This window comes from Corapipo altera, unplaced genomic scaffold, assembly GCF_003945725.1.
Source record: "Corapipo altera isolate COAL_440 unplaced genomic scaffold, ASM394572v1 50, whole genome shotgun sequence".
Lineage (NCBI taxonomy): Eukaryota > Metazoa > Chordata > Aves > Passeriformes > Pipridae > Corapipo > Corapipo altera.
The window spans coordinates 6,779,466-6,795,228 of record NW_020884889.1 but is presented as its reverse complement, the minus strand read 5'-3'; the positions used below and the strand labels follow the sequence as shown (position 1 = coordinate 6,795,228).

General features: G+C 42.4%; 1 protein-coding gene across 2 annotated transcripts in view; it reads right to left on the bottom strand.

Annotated features, from left to right (window-relative positions):
- Positions 1-650: 650 nt before the first annotated feature.
- Positions 651-15,763, bottom strand: part of ABHD2 (abhydrolase domain containing 2) — a 38,612-nt gene continuing 23,499 nt past the window's right edge. For both annotated transcript variants that reach the window (XM_027644423.1, XM_027644424.1), the window contains exons 6-11: positions 14,457-14,640; positions 10,817-10,909; positions 9,090-9,200; positions 7,801-7,870; positions 6,962-7,046; positions 651-6,090 (exon numbers count right to left, since the gene is read on the bottom strand). In XM_027644423.1, coding sequence (XP_027500224.1) covers positions 5,894-6,090; positions 6,962-7,046; positions 7,801-7,870; positions 9,090-9,200; positions 10,817-10,909; positions 14,457-14,640 — 740 coding nt within the window. In that variant the 3' untranslated portion in view covers positions 651-5,893. The remainder of the gene's footprint in view (positions 6,091-6,961; positions 7,047-7,800; positions 7,871-9,089; positions 9,201-10,816; positions 10,910-14,456; positions 14,641-15,763) is intronic.

The window sequence follows — 15,763 nt, the reverse complement described above, 5'->3', positions numbered from 1 at the left end:
TCTGACCAAGCCAGGAAGCAGGTTTAAAGCAGAACTAACAGCTAGATCTTAATGGCCAGTAAACTAGAGATGAAGCCCAAAACAATTCCCACAAAGTAATTCCCATTACAGGGGAAGAGCAGCAACAGTCCTGTCCCAACCTTGCTGCCCTAAGGACTCACAAGTCCAAGTTACCTTCCACCTCTATCTTACTTGGTCTGTAGATAATGAACCACACATCAGCAAGCTCTTAAGTGTCAGGCGAGTAGTGCTTTTGTATACTCTGGGCTCAAAGGTGTCACTGTCCAGGCAGGAGTTGCTGTTGTTTTTTCTGCCAGCAGTTGAAAGGTTAGGAAATCCACTCCCTGTCAGGCAGGGTAAAATAACAGATGTTCTCCACTGGCAAAAATAACCCTTCTTCACTATTTTCAGGGCAGGCATGCAGTTTAAGCTGATGCCATGCCCCTTCTCCACCAGAATGGCAAAGACCCCTTCTTGTCCAGAAGACAAAAGGCAACTGGGAAAGGCTCGAGCAGCACTAGTGCTTGCATTATGTACTGCAAGGGAGAAAGGGGGAGAAGATAAAGTCACCCCTCCAGCCAGCTCCCCACACTGGGCCTCAGGGAAGACTGAGAGCCTCTGCCAACATATATAACTTCACACACAGTCACTAGATGTAGCACTGACTTCAATAAGTCCTTTATTTTTAAATAAAGAAATCCCACCAAATCAAAGATAACAAAATTACATTTTGTTTTGCAGTGACTTCCATTTTACACCACACAAGAACAAAAATTAATGAAAAAAATCAAAGACATTGTTTTATATATATTTATATATAATTTTAAAGGTAAACATCAGCAGATATAGAAAAATTGCATTGCTAGTTGCAAATCATCTCCCCTGAAGCTCTCAGCTCCAGAGAATTTGACTCAGAACATGGTAGCAGGGAGGGTGTCTCAATATACAAGTTTCTTCAGGGCAGCATTTAGAGATGGTTGCAGAATATAATTTTGCCAAATTGAAAATGTTTTTGTAGTCAACTGCTCACCAAGAACATTAGAAGTCACTCTGCCTTTTCTAATACAGCTGCACAAGCAAAACAAGAGCACAGGTCTCCTCTTCCCAAGCTCTTCACACACCTCTTTGGCCTGGAAGTTTCAGAGAAAAGAGGTTATGCTTTCTAAAGAAGAACATCTAGTGATCTGTCACTAGGAATTACGGTCAAGCTGTCACATAACATGAGAAAATATGCTTCTTTGGAAATCTGTTGACTTGGGCTAAGCAGTAGGGTTTGGTTGTATCGAATACAAATGGGTTTTGTTTGGCTTTTTGTTTATTTTAAAGACTTCCCAAGTTGGCAGGAGCCATGAGAAGGGTCAGCATCCCTGTAGAACTATAGTGGAGATCCTAGAAGAAAGTTCTGTGTCTCATCTCTAGTCATGAAAGAGCTTTGACTACAATGCAATGTCATTCAGACAAAAGCAAAAAGGCTTTGTGCCGCCTTGTACAGATGTTCAGAAGAACCCTAAAAACCCTTCCACACCACAGCATGGAAAGCTGACAAAGTCCAGGCCTGTGTAAAACCTACTCCCAGTGAGAAGAGGGTACAGTTACAGGGCTCCCCCATCTTGGGCTGGTGATGCTCTGAGGAAGTCTAAGCTTGGAGAAAACTCAAAGTTCTCACACCAAGAAGGGCTCTTTGCTTTTCACCTAGAAGCCATGAAGGAGACACTGTTTTGAGTCACTGTGGCTCTAGGACTTTCCCAATGAACAGACCCACCTAAGGAATAAGGACACAAGGAGTATGGCTCAAGCCAGAAACAAGATGCTTTTTACAACAAATGACTTCTACATGCAGCAGAAGGCTCAAGCCTTCTCTGGTCTCATAGAAAAAAAAAAAAAAAATAAAAAAAAAAAAAAAATTGAAGAGTTTCAATAAGCTCCAGACAAGCATAGTATTTCCAGAAAAAGTTGGAAGCAATCCAGGTGACTAAACTGTTTGGCAATTAAAGCCTGAAGAAGTTACTCTTTGCTCTTTCTTTTCAGATGTAGTCACTTAATCTACCTCCAGCTATGCTGCTGGAGTGTTTAAATAGACACAAGAACTTTGGGATTGTAAGACAACAAATCACATACCAAGCAAAGCAAACCTTGCTTCTATGACTCAGTTCCAACTGCTAGAGGAGCAGAGAGCTGCAAATGATCCACTGCTTATATACATTGTTATTTTATGCCTTGAAATAGACTGTAGCTAATTGTAGGCTGCCCACAAAGGTCCTTTAAGTCAGCACACACTTGTACAGTGTACATTAAGGATGTGCCTTGATACCTAGTGTCTAAAAATTCATTTACCAGAAAGCAAAGCCCCAAAAGCTCTGACAGAGCTGTTACTGAAGTCTCTAGATATGTTGATGTGAAGGGAGGAGGAGAAAAAGGGCAAGGCACCACGTGTCAAAGGGCTGTGGTCTAGGAACTTGTGGCAGACCCAGGACAGATGACACACAGATAGCTTGGCTAAATTCAGTACTGGAGTTAATAGTTCCCAGTATTTTTACTAAATGCCCTCTCTTTGTAACCTGTATCTTCACAAACAGGAACTGCAGAGAAACACTCAGGGAAAAGACCATAGGGAAGTTCAAGTGTTTGCCTTTACAGTGCAACTACAGCACTGCCAGTCCCATCCGAAAACACCTCCGCTAACTAAGGTACCACTAAAAAGGTGGTTCAGTAAGAGCAAGCTTGAGCTTACTCTCCAGATCTCTCCAAAAAAATGGCAAAGGTGATGGTTAGACCGGCCTAACCATCAAAGAATAATAATTCTGCAACCTGCTGACTGATTGAGAAGGTCCTTGGGGTTTATGTTCAAGTGCTACTTACATCCAGTGATGGGAAAGGTGTGTATACCATGAGACTACCTGTGGAGGAACTCTCCTAATGCTTTTTCTAATCCCAGTTTGAAACTAAGCAGAGCACATGTCAGATTTGTCATGCTGTGATCTTGAACTGCTCTATCAGACCATACTGCCATGATCTACAGGTGCACACCACAACAACTTCATGTGTCTTGATGAGAGATGAAGGACAACCTCACCTTTAAGACTGAAAAATTCAGACTGCATTTAAGTTTGTGTTCACTGGGCAAATGAAGACCACCTGCCCACATAACAAGACTAGTACTGCCTTATTTTGGGAAGTAAGAGTATTTCAGAGGAGGACTGGACAAAGTCCCATGTGTCTAGGGGCACTGGCACCAGATATCAGTTGTCAGTCATTGTTGGTAGCAAGATTTAATAGACAATTTTAAGGTCTTCAGATAATATGCACTGCAGGTTTATTTTCTCCTCTCCCAGTTCCCCAAGATTTGACTGCTGCATGTATGACCACAAATCTTGCTTTGAAAGAAGCATCGAGTTGGCTGAGATAGAGAGAATAGGTTTTTTTCCACTCCTTCCACGCACAGGCTTAATAAGCTGAACTTCGGGCTCCAGAAACCTTTGCATGAACAAGCCATGACAAAAGCTCTTCTTCCCCAAAGAGGCCAGAATCAGTCAAGTCACAAGCCATTTGAACAGTTTTAGATGCAAGTGCAAAAAAAAGGCAAAGGAGCAAGACAGAGACCCATATTACTTCTTGAGAGTTTCAAGAAGTCCACAGCACTGGTACTTCTGAATTATGAAGGCTTGGATTGTGGGGCAGGAAGAAGTATTCCTCAGAAAGACCCTCTAACTTGAAAGAAAAATCTGTTTCATTAGACAAAGTTACAGCTCCTGCTGCTTTGAGAACTGCCCAGTTGCTCACCTCATTTTAGGAGACTGAGACACCTAAATTTATACTGTATCTATTTGATGTGTACAAGTGTTGTTTACACTCCACTTTGCTGAAGCGAGAAGATATTTAAGTCATAACCAATGAATATTGCATGAACACTACTTAAGCAAAAAACTGAAATGTCTTATGACATATTTTAGTGATGCAGTATGAATAAGAGGATAACAGAGACAAGATATCCATCAGCTAAGAATATCCTTGCTAACTGATGCCCTAAAATAGTTCTTAAGGAACAGCCACAAGCATGGCCAAGTCTTGCTGTAGCTTTACTTGGTTTCATTTTATTTTGAAGAAAAAAAGGAAACCTGGATTTACTAACAAGGAGAATGTCCAGATATCCACAGTTCATTGTAACAGGCCAAGGGGTCTGGCCTAAGGCAAATGAAAGAAATTTCCTGATATGACAGTGCACCTTTGCTACAATAGTTAATTATTGCTTTATTAAACCAAAACCCCACCTCTCCACCCTACTGAAGTTCAGGGACAGGGCAGTCCAGAAGGCTTGTTCCCCTGTATTACCAGACTGAAGTCCTGCTGCTTGTTTCACCCTTAAGTTATAAATTAAAGTGCCTGGAACACAGACCAAGGCTGAAGCAATAAAGTGCTGATGTGGAAACTGTGACAGAAAAAGAATTTCACTGACACTGTGATAAAGAAATCCTGAAGATGGATTAATGAAACTACAATATTGACAGAACAAACAGAAAAGAAGATTTTTTTTTTTTTACCACAAAGTTTCAGTCTCCAGATTGTCTTGAGACAACTTTCCTTCCAGGAGATAGACTAAAGTCTTTAATAACCATCTTGGCACAGACCATAACAACCACTTGAAGGAAAAGCACAAGTGAGTAGGCATCTTTTCTGCAACCAGCTTTCACATCTCACTTTGCACATTAAAACTAGAAGGGGATGTCTGAGTGTGGAAAAGAAATTCAAGTGAGACAGAGCCCAGTGTCTTACTGGAGCCAGTAATCCTACAGCATTATACAGCTATGGAATTAGTCAGCCATGCAGAGATGTCATTTCAGTTGCACAGAGCTAGACACATCCTGCTCCCCATCAACTGTAAGGTAAGTCATGTCTGAAAACCACTGGATGCTCTGAAAGCCAAGGGGAAGAATTTTGATACTATTTGCCATGACATAAGGTGAATAAATCTAAAGAGATACACCCCACCCCTCTGCCAATTAATCCCTAAGAGTCCATAGCTCTCCATGAAATATTCTTTCAAACAGATTGATCTCACAGAAAAATCCTGCAGATTCTTGATCCTGGGTTTCCATTTGGAAGCCAGAGCCAGTCCTGGGTCAAACAAAGAATCCAGTACTGAAAAGATGACTGCATTTAAAGAGAGGCAAAAGTGACAAGGTGACTAATCAGGTCCTGAAGTGAGGAAAATGTCTACACATAGAAACAGTAACTGGCATTACCAGGCTGCAGCTCTTCTCTACTTGGAGTCCCAGTATAAAGCCACCCCAAACCATAGACAGCTGAAGCATAGAAAATTGAATATTCTTGAAGTGATTCACTTGTGCAAGTGCATTCCTAGGAACTACAAGGTTTCCCTTGAGATGGTGCAAAGCTGAAACTCCACTTGCAGTCAAGCATCTGTTTTTCCAAGCCACATTGTAGTGGCTTACAGACTGAACATTTACTGGCTTGTGGCTTGGTACAGGTATTTTCCAGCACCAGAACAGGGGACAGAGCCATAGTTACCTGGTCATTTATACTTAAACAAATGCTGCAGATCAAGTTTTTGACCAGCAGGCGAAGAGACTTCGACATTTGAAACTTCTGTTATATTAAAGCAAGCAATCTTTAGCTCGGTAGCCCTGTAACAAGCCACAGTCAGCAACTTAATTCTTCAAGCAGAGGAGTAAGTTACAAACCCAAGTGACTATACACCCAAAAGTGCTCTGACCAGATGTTAACCTCTGCTTTAACTCCACTTCGGAAGAAAACATTGTGATCAAACCCCAGCCATAGGATATCAAGGAGAATGGAAACCTGAAGCAGCAGGTGAGGGAACAAGATGTTCCCAAAGGGGGAGATATATTGAAGTGATCCAGAGTCTTTGGGTCAATTACTCCTGGGCAGACATGGCCTGCTCTGCATCCGAGCAGTGAGGCTTTGTCTTCTCCCACTGGCAGATGGCATTGGCATACTGCACCACGAGCTTATCCATCCAGGTAAGAGGTTCTGGGAACAGTACAGACCCCTCAAAGAATCCCAGGTGGCCTCCATGAAGGGGCAGCACATGCATGACATTTTCTTTTTTCTCTGTAAAACAAAAGGAGACAAAGTTCCAGAAGGTTAACATCTTTGAGCTGAGAATGAAACCATCTTAAGTTGACAGCACAAGAAGGCTGCCCAAGAAATGCTGCTGGCCAGGCCCTTACAGCAATAGCTGTATTGCTCTAAGAATGGACAGTCTTTAACAAATGAACATCTTTAACTCACATCCACTGGAACTAGGACTGTTGCACCATGTCAAGCTGCACTAAGCTCTGACAGTGTATCAGCCATCTTGTTTCATGGATACTGAAAAAAACCTTGTGCTTGCTCCTGTGGATAGATTCTCTGCTCACAGCCTTCAATCAGGAAAAGAATGGAGCCTGCTTCCTTCCCTGCCCACCCACTATTTGTGTGATGAAGCAGCAGCAGCTCCCCCTTCTGAGCTAATACAGATAATTTTCCTTTTTCCTTGTCTGAAGATAGCTCAACTCCTTTCAAGGGAGAGATCTCAGTCTAGTGCCAAGTGACACAGCCATTCACATACTCTCCCTCTTCCATCAAAGGGGGGTGTTTATCTGTGCTTCTTCCAGACTGTCACTAATACCCACCTTTCTATTAAATCCCAGTGAGGAATGAAGACATGAGGAATCATTTTTTCCATCCAAGAATATAACCTGGATGTCACCTGCAGGCTATCAACACAAGCCAAAACAGCAGAGTGGACTAAAGTTCTTCTCTGCTCAAGGTTAGCCTTGCTAGTTCTAGCAACTAGTGATTTAAAGAGGCTTAGCACATCTCCCACAGCATTACAGACATAAGGAGGAAGTCCAGATGCTTTGAGATGGTGAATCATGATGTGACAAGCAAGCTGCAGGTGCACAAATATGCACAGCTAGAGGAGACTGCTTCAACATACCTGAAAGAGCTCTTGGAATTGATAGAAGACTCTCATGGACAAGAGGGTCATCAGCAGCATTAACCAACAGAAGAGGAACATAGATCTGGCATAAAAGGAAAAAACCAAAAGTAAGGGTTTGATATTTGAATGTCAATCTACCAACTGTAAAAGTATCTTCATTTAATTCAGTTAAGACCACTTATTGCAGAGTTAATTCATTGTTTCCCCCAGTTCAATTGTAAGAAAGAGGTCGGGGTGTATCAGAGCAAACACAGATCAAGTCCCCATTCTCAGAATCCAAATAGTTACACCCTTTTTTTCCTCTGCTTTGCACATCAGTGCAGCTAGTGCCAGCTCTGTTATGGATACCTTGATTAAAGTCCAGGAAACTCCCTTGGAACATCTCCATCCTTTGGTTCAGTAGAGAAAGGAAGAATTAATCCCAGTTCCACTTCTGCAAAACTCTGCTCTACTAAGCATCTGCTTGCCAGATATTGTCCCAAGTCTCTTCCACAGCATCTAGTAAACCTTTCTTCCTGGAAACTGCAGGCTCTATGCCACCACCCATTTCCCACCTTGTCATGATGCACTCAGAGCAGCTCAGCTGAACACACGGCTTTATCCAGATCACTTGGGTGCTACTACCTGCCAGAATTATAACCTGGTTAGAGCTCAGAGCATTTACCCCCAGTATTAGAGGTAGCAAGAACTGAAATCCCATTCCAATATACTGTGCCTGATTATTTCTGAAAATCCTACTAAGACAGCTATGTCAGGTATCAACAACAGAAGCCACAGGGTATTTTCTCTCCAGTAGGAAAATGAACATACAAGACCAGTCTATTGCAAGAGCTTACCGTGTGCAAGTACTGCAGGCAACTTTCCTTTTCATAGTATTCCTTCAGTGAGCTGTAGCCATGGAACTTCCTGAAATAGAGCAGATTGTCACTGCAATCATCTGCTTCTAGTACCCACGTGACTGTTACTTTCAAGTGAGGACATATACGCAGAAACAGGAATGATGCCTCAATTTTCAAAGAATTTAATACCCAGTGTCTTTGCAAAACCCACCTCTGGCATTACATGCCTTTATGCTTTCTGTGCTTACTCAAACATTGTGAGAGCACGGGTAAGTTAAAAATGCAAGTTGAAAACTAGCAGGCTTCAGGGCATTTCTTTTAGAGTATCCCACTTCACTTAAGTGTACATGTAGAAGAAAGAAAAAGTTATGATCTTGTTCATCTTTTCCTCAAAGCCTTTTCCAATACAACCTCACCACAGCTTATGAAGCTCAAACATACTTGATAAGCCCCTCAGAATTCAGTAAACCTACACTCAAGTGCCTTGTTTTTATCTAAGAGACAACATAGCTGGTATGTTGGGTCAAACAAGTAGGGAGATTTCCCTCTCAGGGAATAGTCTGTTTTGTTTTTTTTAATAAGCAGCCAACAATATTCCAAGTTTGCCAGAAGTGTTATAGCTGAGAGCTATATATAAGTTTACAGCTTCATTTTGGAAAGGTGCATTGCCTGACACAGAACATGCTGTGGTATGGACACTGCCACTTAAGGTGCTGTAGTGTTGTTAAGGACACAGGCAACAACAGGCTACTGCTTAATAAAGCAGAGAACTTAAATAGGTGTTAGTGTGACAACTAAGTTGTATTATTTCAACCAACCCTCATAGGTATTGAGAAGGCAGCAGTGTTTTTTGGGGAGAAGGTTCTTTACAAGATTCAAACAGAGCTAAGGAAATCCATGAGCTGTTCTGAGATGCTTTTCACAGTCCACTGTTGGGGTTTTTTTGTTTGGTTTTTCCGTTGTTGTTTTTGTTTGTTTGTTTTTGTTTGGTTGGTTTTTTTGCTAGAGTTCACCAGCAGGGCAGGTTATTCCTACATTATTAAAGGCTGCAGGTTCAGGTGTTACTGATAAACACCTCCTGGATTATTTTAAAGAAGCTGTGTCTGTCAATAGTAAGGTTTTTCCTGCTAAGTTTTCTTCAGTGTGGAGGTAAGTAAGAATTTGAAGTTGAGTTCACTGTATATCAGCAGATTCCTACAGGCACAGCAAGGGGCATGCAAGAGCAACATCGGGAAGAGTAGGTACTTTCAGAATTCTACAGAGGAGCAGAGAATTGTCCCTCATACCTCATCACGTTATCATCAATCTGCATCAGGGATGTTGCTGTATAGAGCTTGCTCAGATCAGCATCTGACAGGCTTTGTGGCTTCTTCATGTTATCTCCAAAAAGAACTTGCCTGAAAGAGTAACATCAAGAATTACATCCAGACAACAAAAGGGCAGCAGGACCTGTTTCAAGGACGAGTGAGTCTGCCAAATCTGACAAGACTAGAAGTGGGCTACATATACATGAGGCTTTCTTGGGAACCAGAACAGCATATTTGTCCACTTCCCACTGCAGCATGACATAACAGAAACCCTAGCAGCTTCCTCAGAGAAAAATGTTGTCCTGATATACTGAAAAACTGCATGATGGGGCCCCTAAAAACAATCTTCCCAGAACAGAGAGCACTAAGGGTATTTGGAATAGAGGCTGCATATTAGAGGGAGGGTTCTTTGGCTTCAGACCAATCCTGTGCACGGTTTGGGTGAGAGCAGTCCTGGGCACAGCATCTCCTCCACCATCTGGTCCTAAAGCCCCCCAGCACAGACATCAGCCTAGCTCACACAACAGAAATTACTTGGGGCATTACCTTAGCAGAAAGCTATTTACTATGGACACTTGTCATAACTGATTATTGCCCCCGAGAGACAATGTTTCTTTACCAGAACAAACTTCTCCCCGAACAAACAGAAAAAAAAGACACAAGTTGGAAAGGGATTTTTATTCCCTTTCAGAGGCAGCTGCAGGGTAGAGCTAGGTTTGATTTGGGGGAGCTGCCTAAGAGCACAAGTGATTATGGAAAAAGTTTACTTAACATACTTGCCTTCAAGCCAGCACTGGCTTTTTCTGGGTTACAAATTTAAGTACCTTTTAATGGGAGCTTACCTAACTTCAGATGTTAAATTTGGTCAAGTTGTCTAAATATTTGTAAATCTGGAATGAATTATGTGGATCATCCTACATCAGCTGCCCTAACTTCTACAAGTGTTTCATACTGCACAAGAGTGTAAACAAAGAACCAAAAGTTTGAAGTGACACATGCTCTTAATTCAGTGGATCTTAGATATTCCTCTCCTTTTCTCTCCAGTCAGGCATGGATGAGGTACTTTCTTGACCTAGAAAGTACCACCCAGAGAACTTCTAGTGAGGGAAAACAACAACATTGAGTATGTCATCTGTTTAGTACACACATTCCTTTGTTATGTGAGAGACACGGATCGCAACAGCAGCACTTGCACTCCAGGAACAGCAACATTAAGTATTTTGCTGGCTACAGGCTCTTTCTAGAGGAACAGCTAGAAGCCAGAGCTACAGGTTTGACTATTTGCTTATTTGATAAGCAGCAGCTCCATACAGTAGATCTTGAAGATTAGTCCTACCTCAGGTAGGTGGCAGAACAAGAGGCTCCTTGAATAGGGAATTCTTTGGCTAGAAGTGAAACAGATGCAGAATACTCGACTTTGAAGTCTAATTGCAATGTTTTCCTGTGCATGTCTTGTTTATTCATTGAGCAATCTTTCAGAGAAGACAGAAGGACAACAAAGCCTTTCTTCCAACAAGAAGACCAAAGCTTACTTGTATATTTTACAGTACACTAATGAGGTTGACACAGGCTCCCCTTCTCTGTTGGTTCATCTAAAGACCAACCAAAGAACTTTCAGGAGTCCTGTTTTAAAGGACCAGGAAAACAAATCCAGTATAGCAATTGACCCAATCAATACCATCAGTGTAAATGATGCACTGCAGTACCTGTGAGAAAGGATGATCTTTTTCATATTGTCTGCCATGAGGAAGTTATAAAATCTTCTACAATGATCCCACTGCATGAAGGTTTCCTGTGCCCTAGAAAAGAAACACAGTGCAGAACAAACAAAGCTGTTAATGGAGATCTTGAAAGATTAGATTAATACACTGTTAACATCTCATGGCAGCTTGGAGGCTATGTAAACAAACCTCAAGGCCTTCCCTGCCACAGCTTAACCTTTTCCAGGAAATGACTTCCACTTTGATGAACTTTGTTAGTATCAGAAAACAGATCTGCAGTCTCATCTTGCACAACAAAATTAGAAGTTTTGATAAGAGCATTTAAGAGCCATCAATCAAGATCCAAAACACTGACAAAGTATCCCCTTGCAGAAGTTGAATGTAATTTACATAATGGCACTACCAAGGAAAGGGCCAAACCCCATTGCTGAACAGTGTTGCCTGTTGTGCATATAGCTCTGCAGAGGAAATAATTTGTGCAGATGTTTCCAATATGTACAGACACAGCTTCATTGGCAGGAACTGTAAGAATAAATACTAGTTGCAGCTGCAAGTATCATCTGAATTGTCTTTACCTTTTCTCAAAGCAGAATAGCACTTCACAGCTTATCTGTTGTTCAAACAGAATTAAAGCCATCCAGAGTTCTGTGAGCTCTGCCAGATACCAGCACTCCTTTGCTATGCAGGGTCATGGGCAGGTTAGAGCTTTAGTCTTTGCAGGGTTTGCTGTTACTGAGGAAACACACTATCATTTACCCAGTGACTGGAAGAATGCTGGGAGCAGTTTCAGCTACTGAAGCACTTTACCACTTAAACATTAACATACTATAAGAACTGCAGCAGATTTAGCATGACCTCCCAAGCCATAACCAGCAAATCCCCTACCAGAGCAAAAGCAAGCTGTTCTCTTGTAGTTAGCAATGCCTGAGCATGGAATTTCTTTAAAACAAACAAACAAACAAACCACCAAATCTTCCAAAATCTTTTTGTTTAGCCAGACTATATTTACCACATTTATGCCAGGGAAGGGGAATGAAGGAAGACAGGACAATGCACATTTCTTTCCTCACAAAACATTTTCCAAACCTACTAAGTTATTACAGGATGTTTGATGTTAAAGCTACTACATTTCCCTGCAGTTCCTGTGGTGTACAGCAGTATTCCCAATATGAAGAGCTTGTAAGCATTGAAAAAAACCGAAAAAAAACCCCACCACACAGGCAGCTTCCCATATTTTGAGGACTGCCCAGGTTTTAAAGCTGAGGTCTCTCCCCACAGCCTGTAGCTATGGAGATGATGCATTCCACAAGATCAAGAAGCAGAATCAAGCCTGTGCAGGCAGAGATTAAGGAATAAGGAGACCTGTCCCTGTTTAGCCTCAGGGAACACATTCCCCAGATTCTGTTAATTCATTAAACTAAGAGTCTCATTCTTCTGGCAAATCCTAGTATTGCTCTTGCTCTGGAAATGCTTTCCTATTTGAGATCCCTTGCTCACCACCGTTTTTTTCCTTCACTTCCTAAAGTTATTTGGGGGATAAAGGCTGGACAAACCAATATCAAAAAATGGAATTGTAAACTAACTAGTCACATCTACCAGGGTAATCCACTTCCATGTAGCCCAGAAGGCTGAAGCCAGCTATTTTAATCTACCAGACCAAGCCTAGGAAGGCTAAGGCTTTAACCATTTACACGGAGGTGCTTTGTACCTCCTTCCCTCCTACTTCTATAACCAGGGCACAAGGCCTTCCCTCTCCTGTCTTCTGCTCACTAGATGTTGCTTTCCCCTAATTCTTCAGCTAATTAGCACTTAAAGCAGCAGCAGATATTAGGTAGGGAGACAAGACCTGAAAAGACTTCCTGCTGGCTAACCAGTAATAGAGAGCAGATGTTTTGTGACAGGAGGTTTGCTAGGAAATGTTTACCCAGCAGGTGGAGGCAAGAGCTCAGTAATCCACACAACCCACCCAATACTTGCATTAAACTCAGAGAAAAAAAAAAACCAAACAGTTGTCTTTCCACACAAATATCCAAGTGGAGTATTGTTAATCAGGTTGTCCTTGCCCTGTAAGCATAACAGCATTACTCTAAACATCATTTTGGAGACCAGAAATACAGTATTGCGTAATAGAACAAGATGAACCAAGTGGACCTCAGCCAGATGTTAATCCTGCAAACCTTGTCTGATGGCTGCAATTAAGGAGCTGGCTTCAAAAGGATGTTGTGTACTCTATGCCAGAACCCCAGGACAGCTAAGAACATTTTACTTGAAACAAAGCAGAACAGCTGTTCCTGCAGCATCTGTTCAGATTTTAAGGGTGTGAACTAGCAACAGATTATATCTATTTTAGCAGTAGTCACATCTGACCTCAAAAGGGACTAGGTATGCTGGAATATTACATGTATATCAAACTTTTACTCTCATCTTAATGTTTCCAGAAAAGCTTTTTATTTTTACCTCTAAGAGCCTAATTCATAAAAGGCATCTTCAGACTGCTGAATATCAAACTGGTCCCTATGCAGGCAGAGCATCAGCAGCATTGAGAGTTCCAGCTACCCTGACTGGGTTGTGAGCTTCCATAACAAGCTCCTCACAGGTCTGCCATAGTTTTCTTTTCACCATTTTTATCAGTCCAAAGTATCATGAACCAAATACCTGAGTCTCAACAGCCCCTCTTGCCTTATAAATAATCTCGTGGCTCAAAAACTGCAGTTAAATTACTGTAAAGTCAGATACATCATAGTAGTTGTCCAAGTGTACAGAAAGTAAAAACTGAAAACAGCTGCTTAGCCAGTTACACTGGCTTCATTAACTGTGCATACATGGAGTAAAAAAGTACATTAGTTGAGGCACCAGTTTTCAAGCAGCAGCACTGTGCCTGGACCCTCCATCAGTACATGTGAGTGGAGCCACCACAGCTCCTGAAGTGCCACAGCCTTGGCTTCCATGGGGCAGGGGGAGACACCTTAAAATTTTCAGCACACTCCAGGGCTATAAGCTTTCTCCTCCCCAGCTTCCCACTTCTAGAACAGCTGCAAGTGTCCCTCCATCTCATCAGCCCACAGCACTGTTTCAGTGACACACACTAAGAGGGCAGCATGGACTGACAGTCTGTGTGCTGTGTCTCTTTCCAGTCTCCCCGGGTTAAGAGCCTCCAGATGGAACTAAACACTGAAGCCAAACAAGCTATTAGGAACCACGGGATACTTTTCAGAGTGATGAGACAGTGTAAACTATTGCTTGCAAACCTGGCATCAGCTCAGCAGCTGGTCACACTGCCCAGCCTGCCTGGTTAGTTACAGCAGGACTGCACAGGGAATGCCTCCTCTAGGGACACTGTAGCAACGAGACAGCATCACAAGCACAGCCCAGAAGCTGTCAGCATGTACCTGGTCAGGTACAAAAAACCTGTTTGCATTGCTGACAAGAAGCTTAAGTCTTTCCAATCAACAAAGCTTTAGCTGCTCCTTCAGGAGGGTGGCATCCTGCACACTGCAGTCTGTCACACAGGTCAATACAAGAGAAACAACTGTCTTCACTTTGGCCTTCCACATGTACCCTGCCAAGGATCTGCCCCCACCTGCACTCCCAGAAGAGACCAGCATGGAGAAGCCTCCAGACCCACCTCAGTGCACTGTACCCCTGGCACACGCTGACACAGCACAGGACTCGCTCCTGGTTGGCCTGGCTCTCTCCCAGGTATTTGCACACTATGTTTCCACCCAGGCTGAAGCCCACAACAACCAGCTGGGTCTGAGGGTAGGTCTTCTTGATGTAATTCACCATGGCACCAAATTCCCAGGTACAACCTAAAAAAAAAAAAAAGGACAAAGTTAAAGATTCATCTTCTTACATACTTAAATTCCTGCTTGAAGCTTCAGTTGCGTGCTTTGAGTTCAGCTTCTTACCCTTTCTGACTTTTCAATAGCCTTAAGGTTTTAAGAGCTCTGATTCACACATGTGTTCATACATCTGTTAAAGTCCTGTGGAGCTTAGCTCATGTTCAGTTCTGAGAGAGTGCCAAAATAAGATGAAATTTATGTGCTTAAAAATCATGGAAAAAGCTGATGTGACAATTGAAACTCTTCTAAAACAGCCTAAAATGCAGAGTCCAGCAACTCCAGGCTTGACATTACAATGGAAGAGCACCATACCTCATTCCCTTCCTGAGGCAGTTTGCCACTTCTGAAGTGGGCTACCTGGAAAGCAGTTCACTCCTTTGCTTTTCGCAAGACTGTCACGGGTCCCCAAATCCCTACTGATGTTGGAAGGGGATGTGGCTTGTCAGGAAGAACTCTCAGTAGACTCCTACAGAGCCTGATTAAGCAGGCTCTGGAATCAGGGGGAAGGGTTTCAGCAGAGACAGCCTTTGCTGCCACCAAAGAGATAAAGATACTGCAGTTTTCTAAAGGACACATGGTATCCCCACATCAAGGGAAGAGTTAGGTGTCTCTATATAGATCTATTGTTGCTCTCAGCAAGCATCCATTTGGATCCTATAGACTGCTGGGACCAAGGGGTCCAGTTTCTGACATACTCCAATTGTTTGACAGACATGAAGGCACCTGCAACATTTGAGTACCTTCAACTATTTCTCCTGCCTTTGAGTATGGGAAAAGGAAATATGGAGAAGCTGCTAAACTGATGGCATTAGTACACTGGTATCAACTATCTATGCACGTTGTTAACTTCCTCATTGGATTAAGACTGCAAACCACAGAAGGCATCTCATGAATAACAGAAATAAAACTCCAGATGTTTCTTGCTGTTTAGAGTCAGAAATTCAGCTCTACCCTGTGGAATTTGTCCAGGATAAATCCTGAGAGTTAGGACTCTACCCTGTACCAACCCAGCTGTAGCATCCTTGCTAGACATCACTCTGGTTTTATCTACCTCTAGAGGAGACTCTGAACACCAGGGTTTGTATTTGTT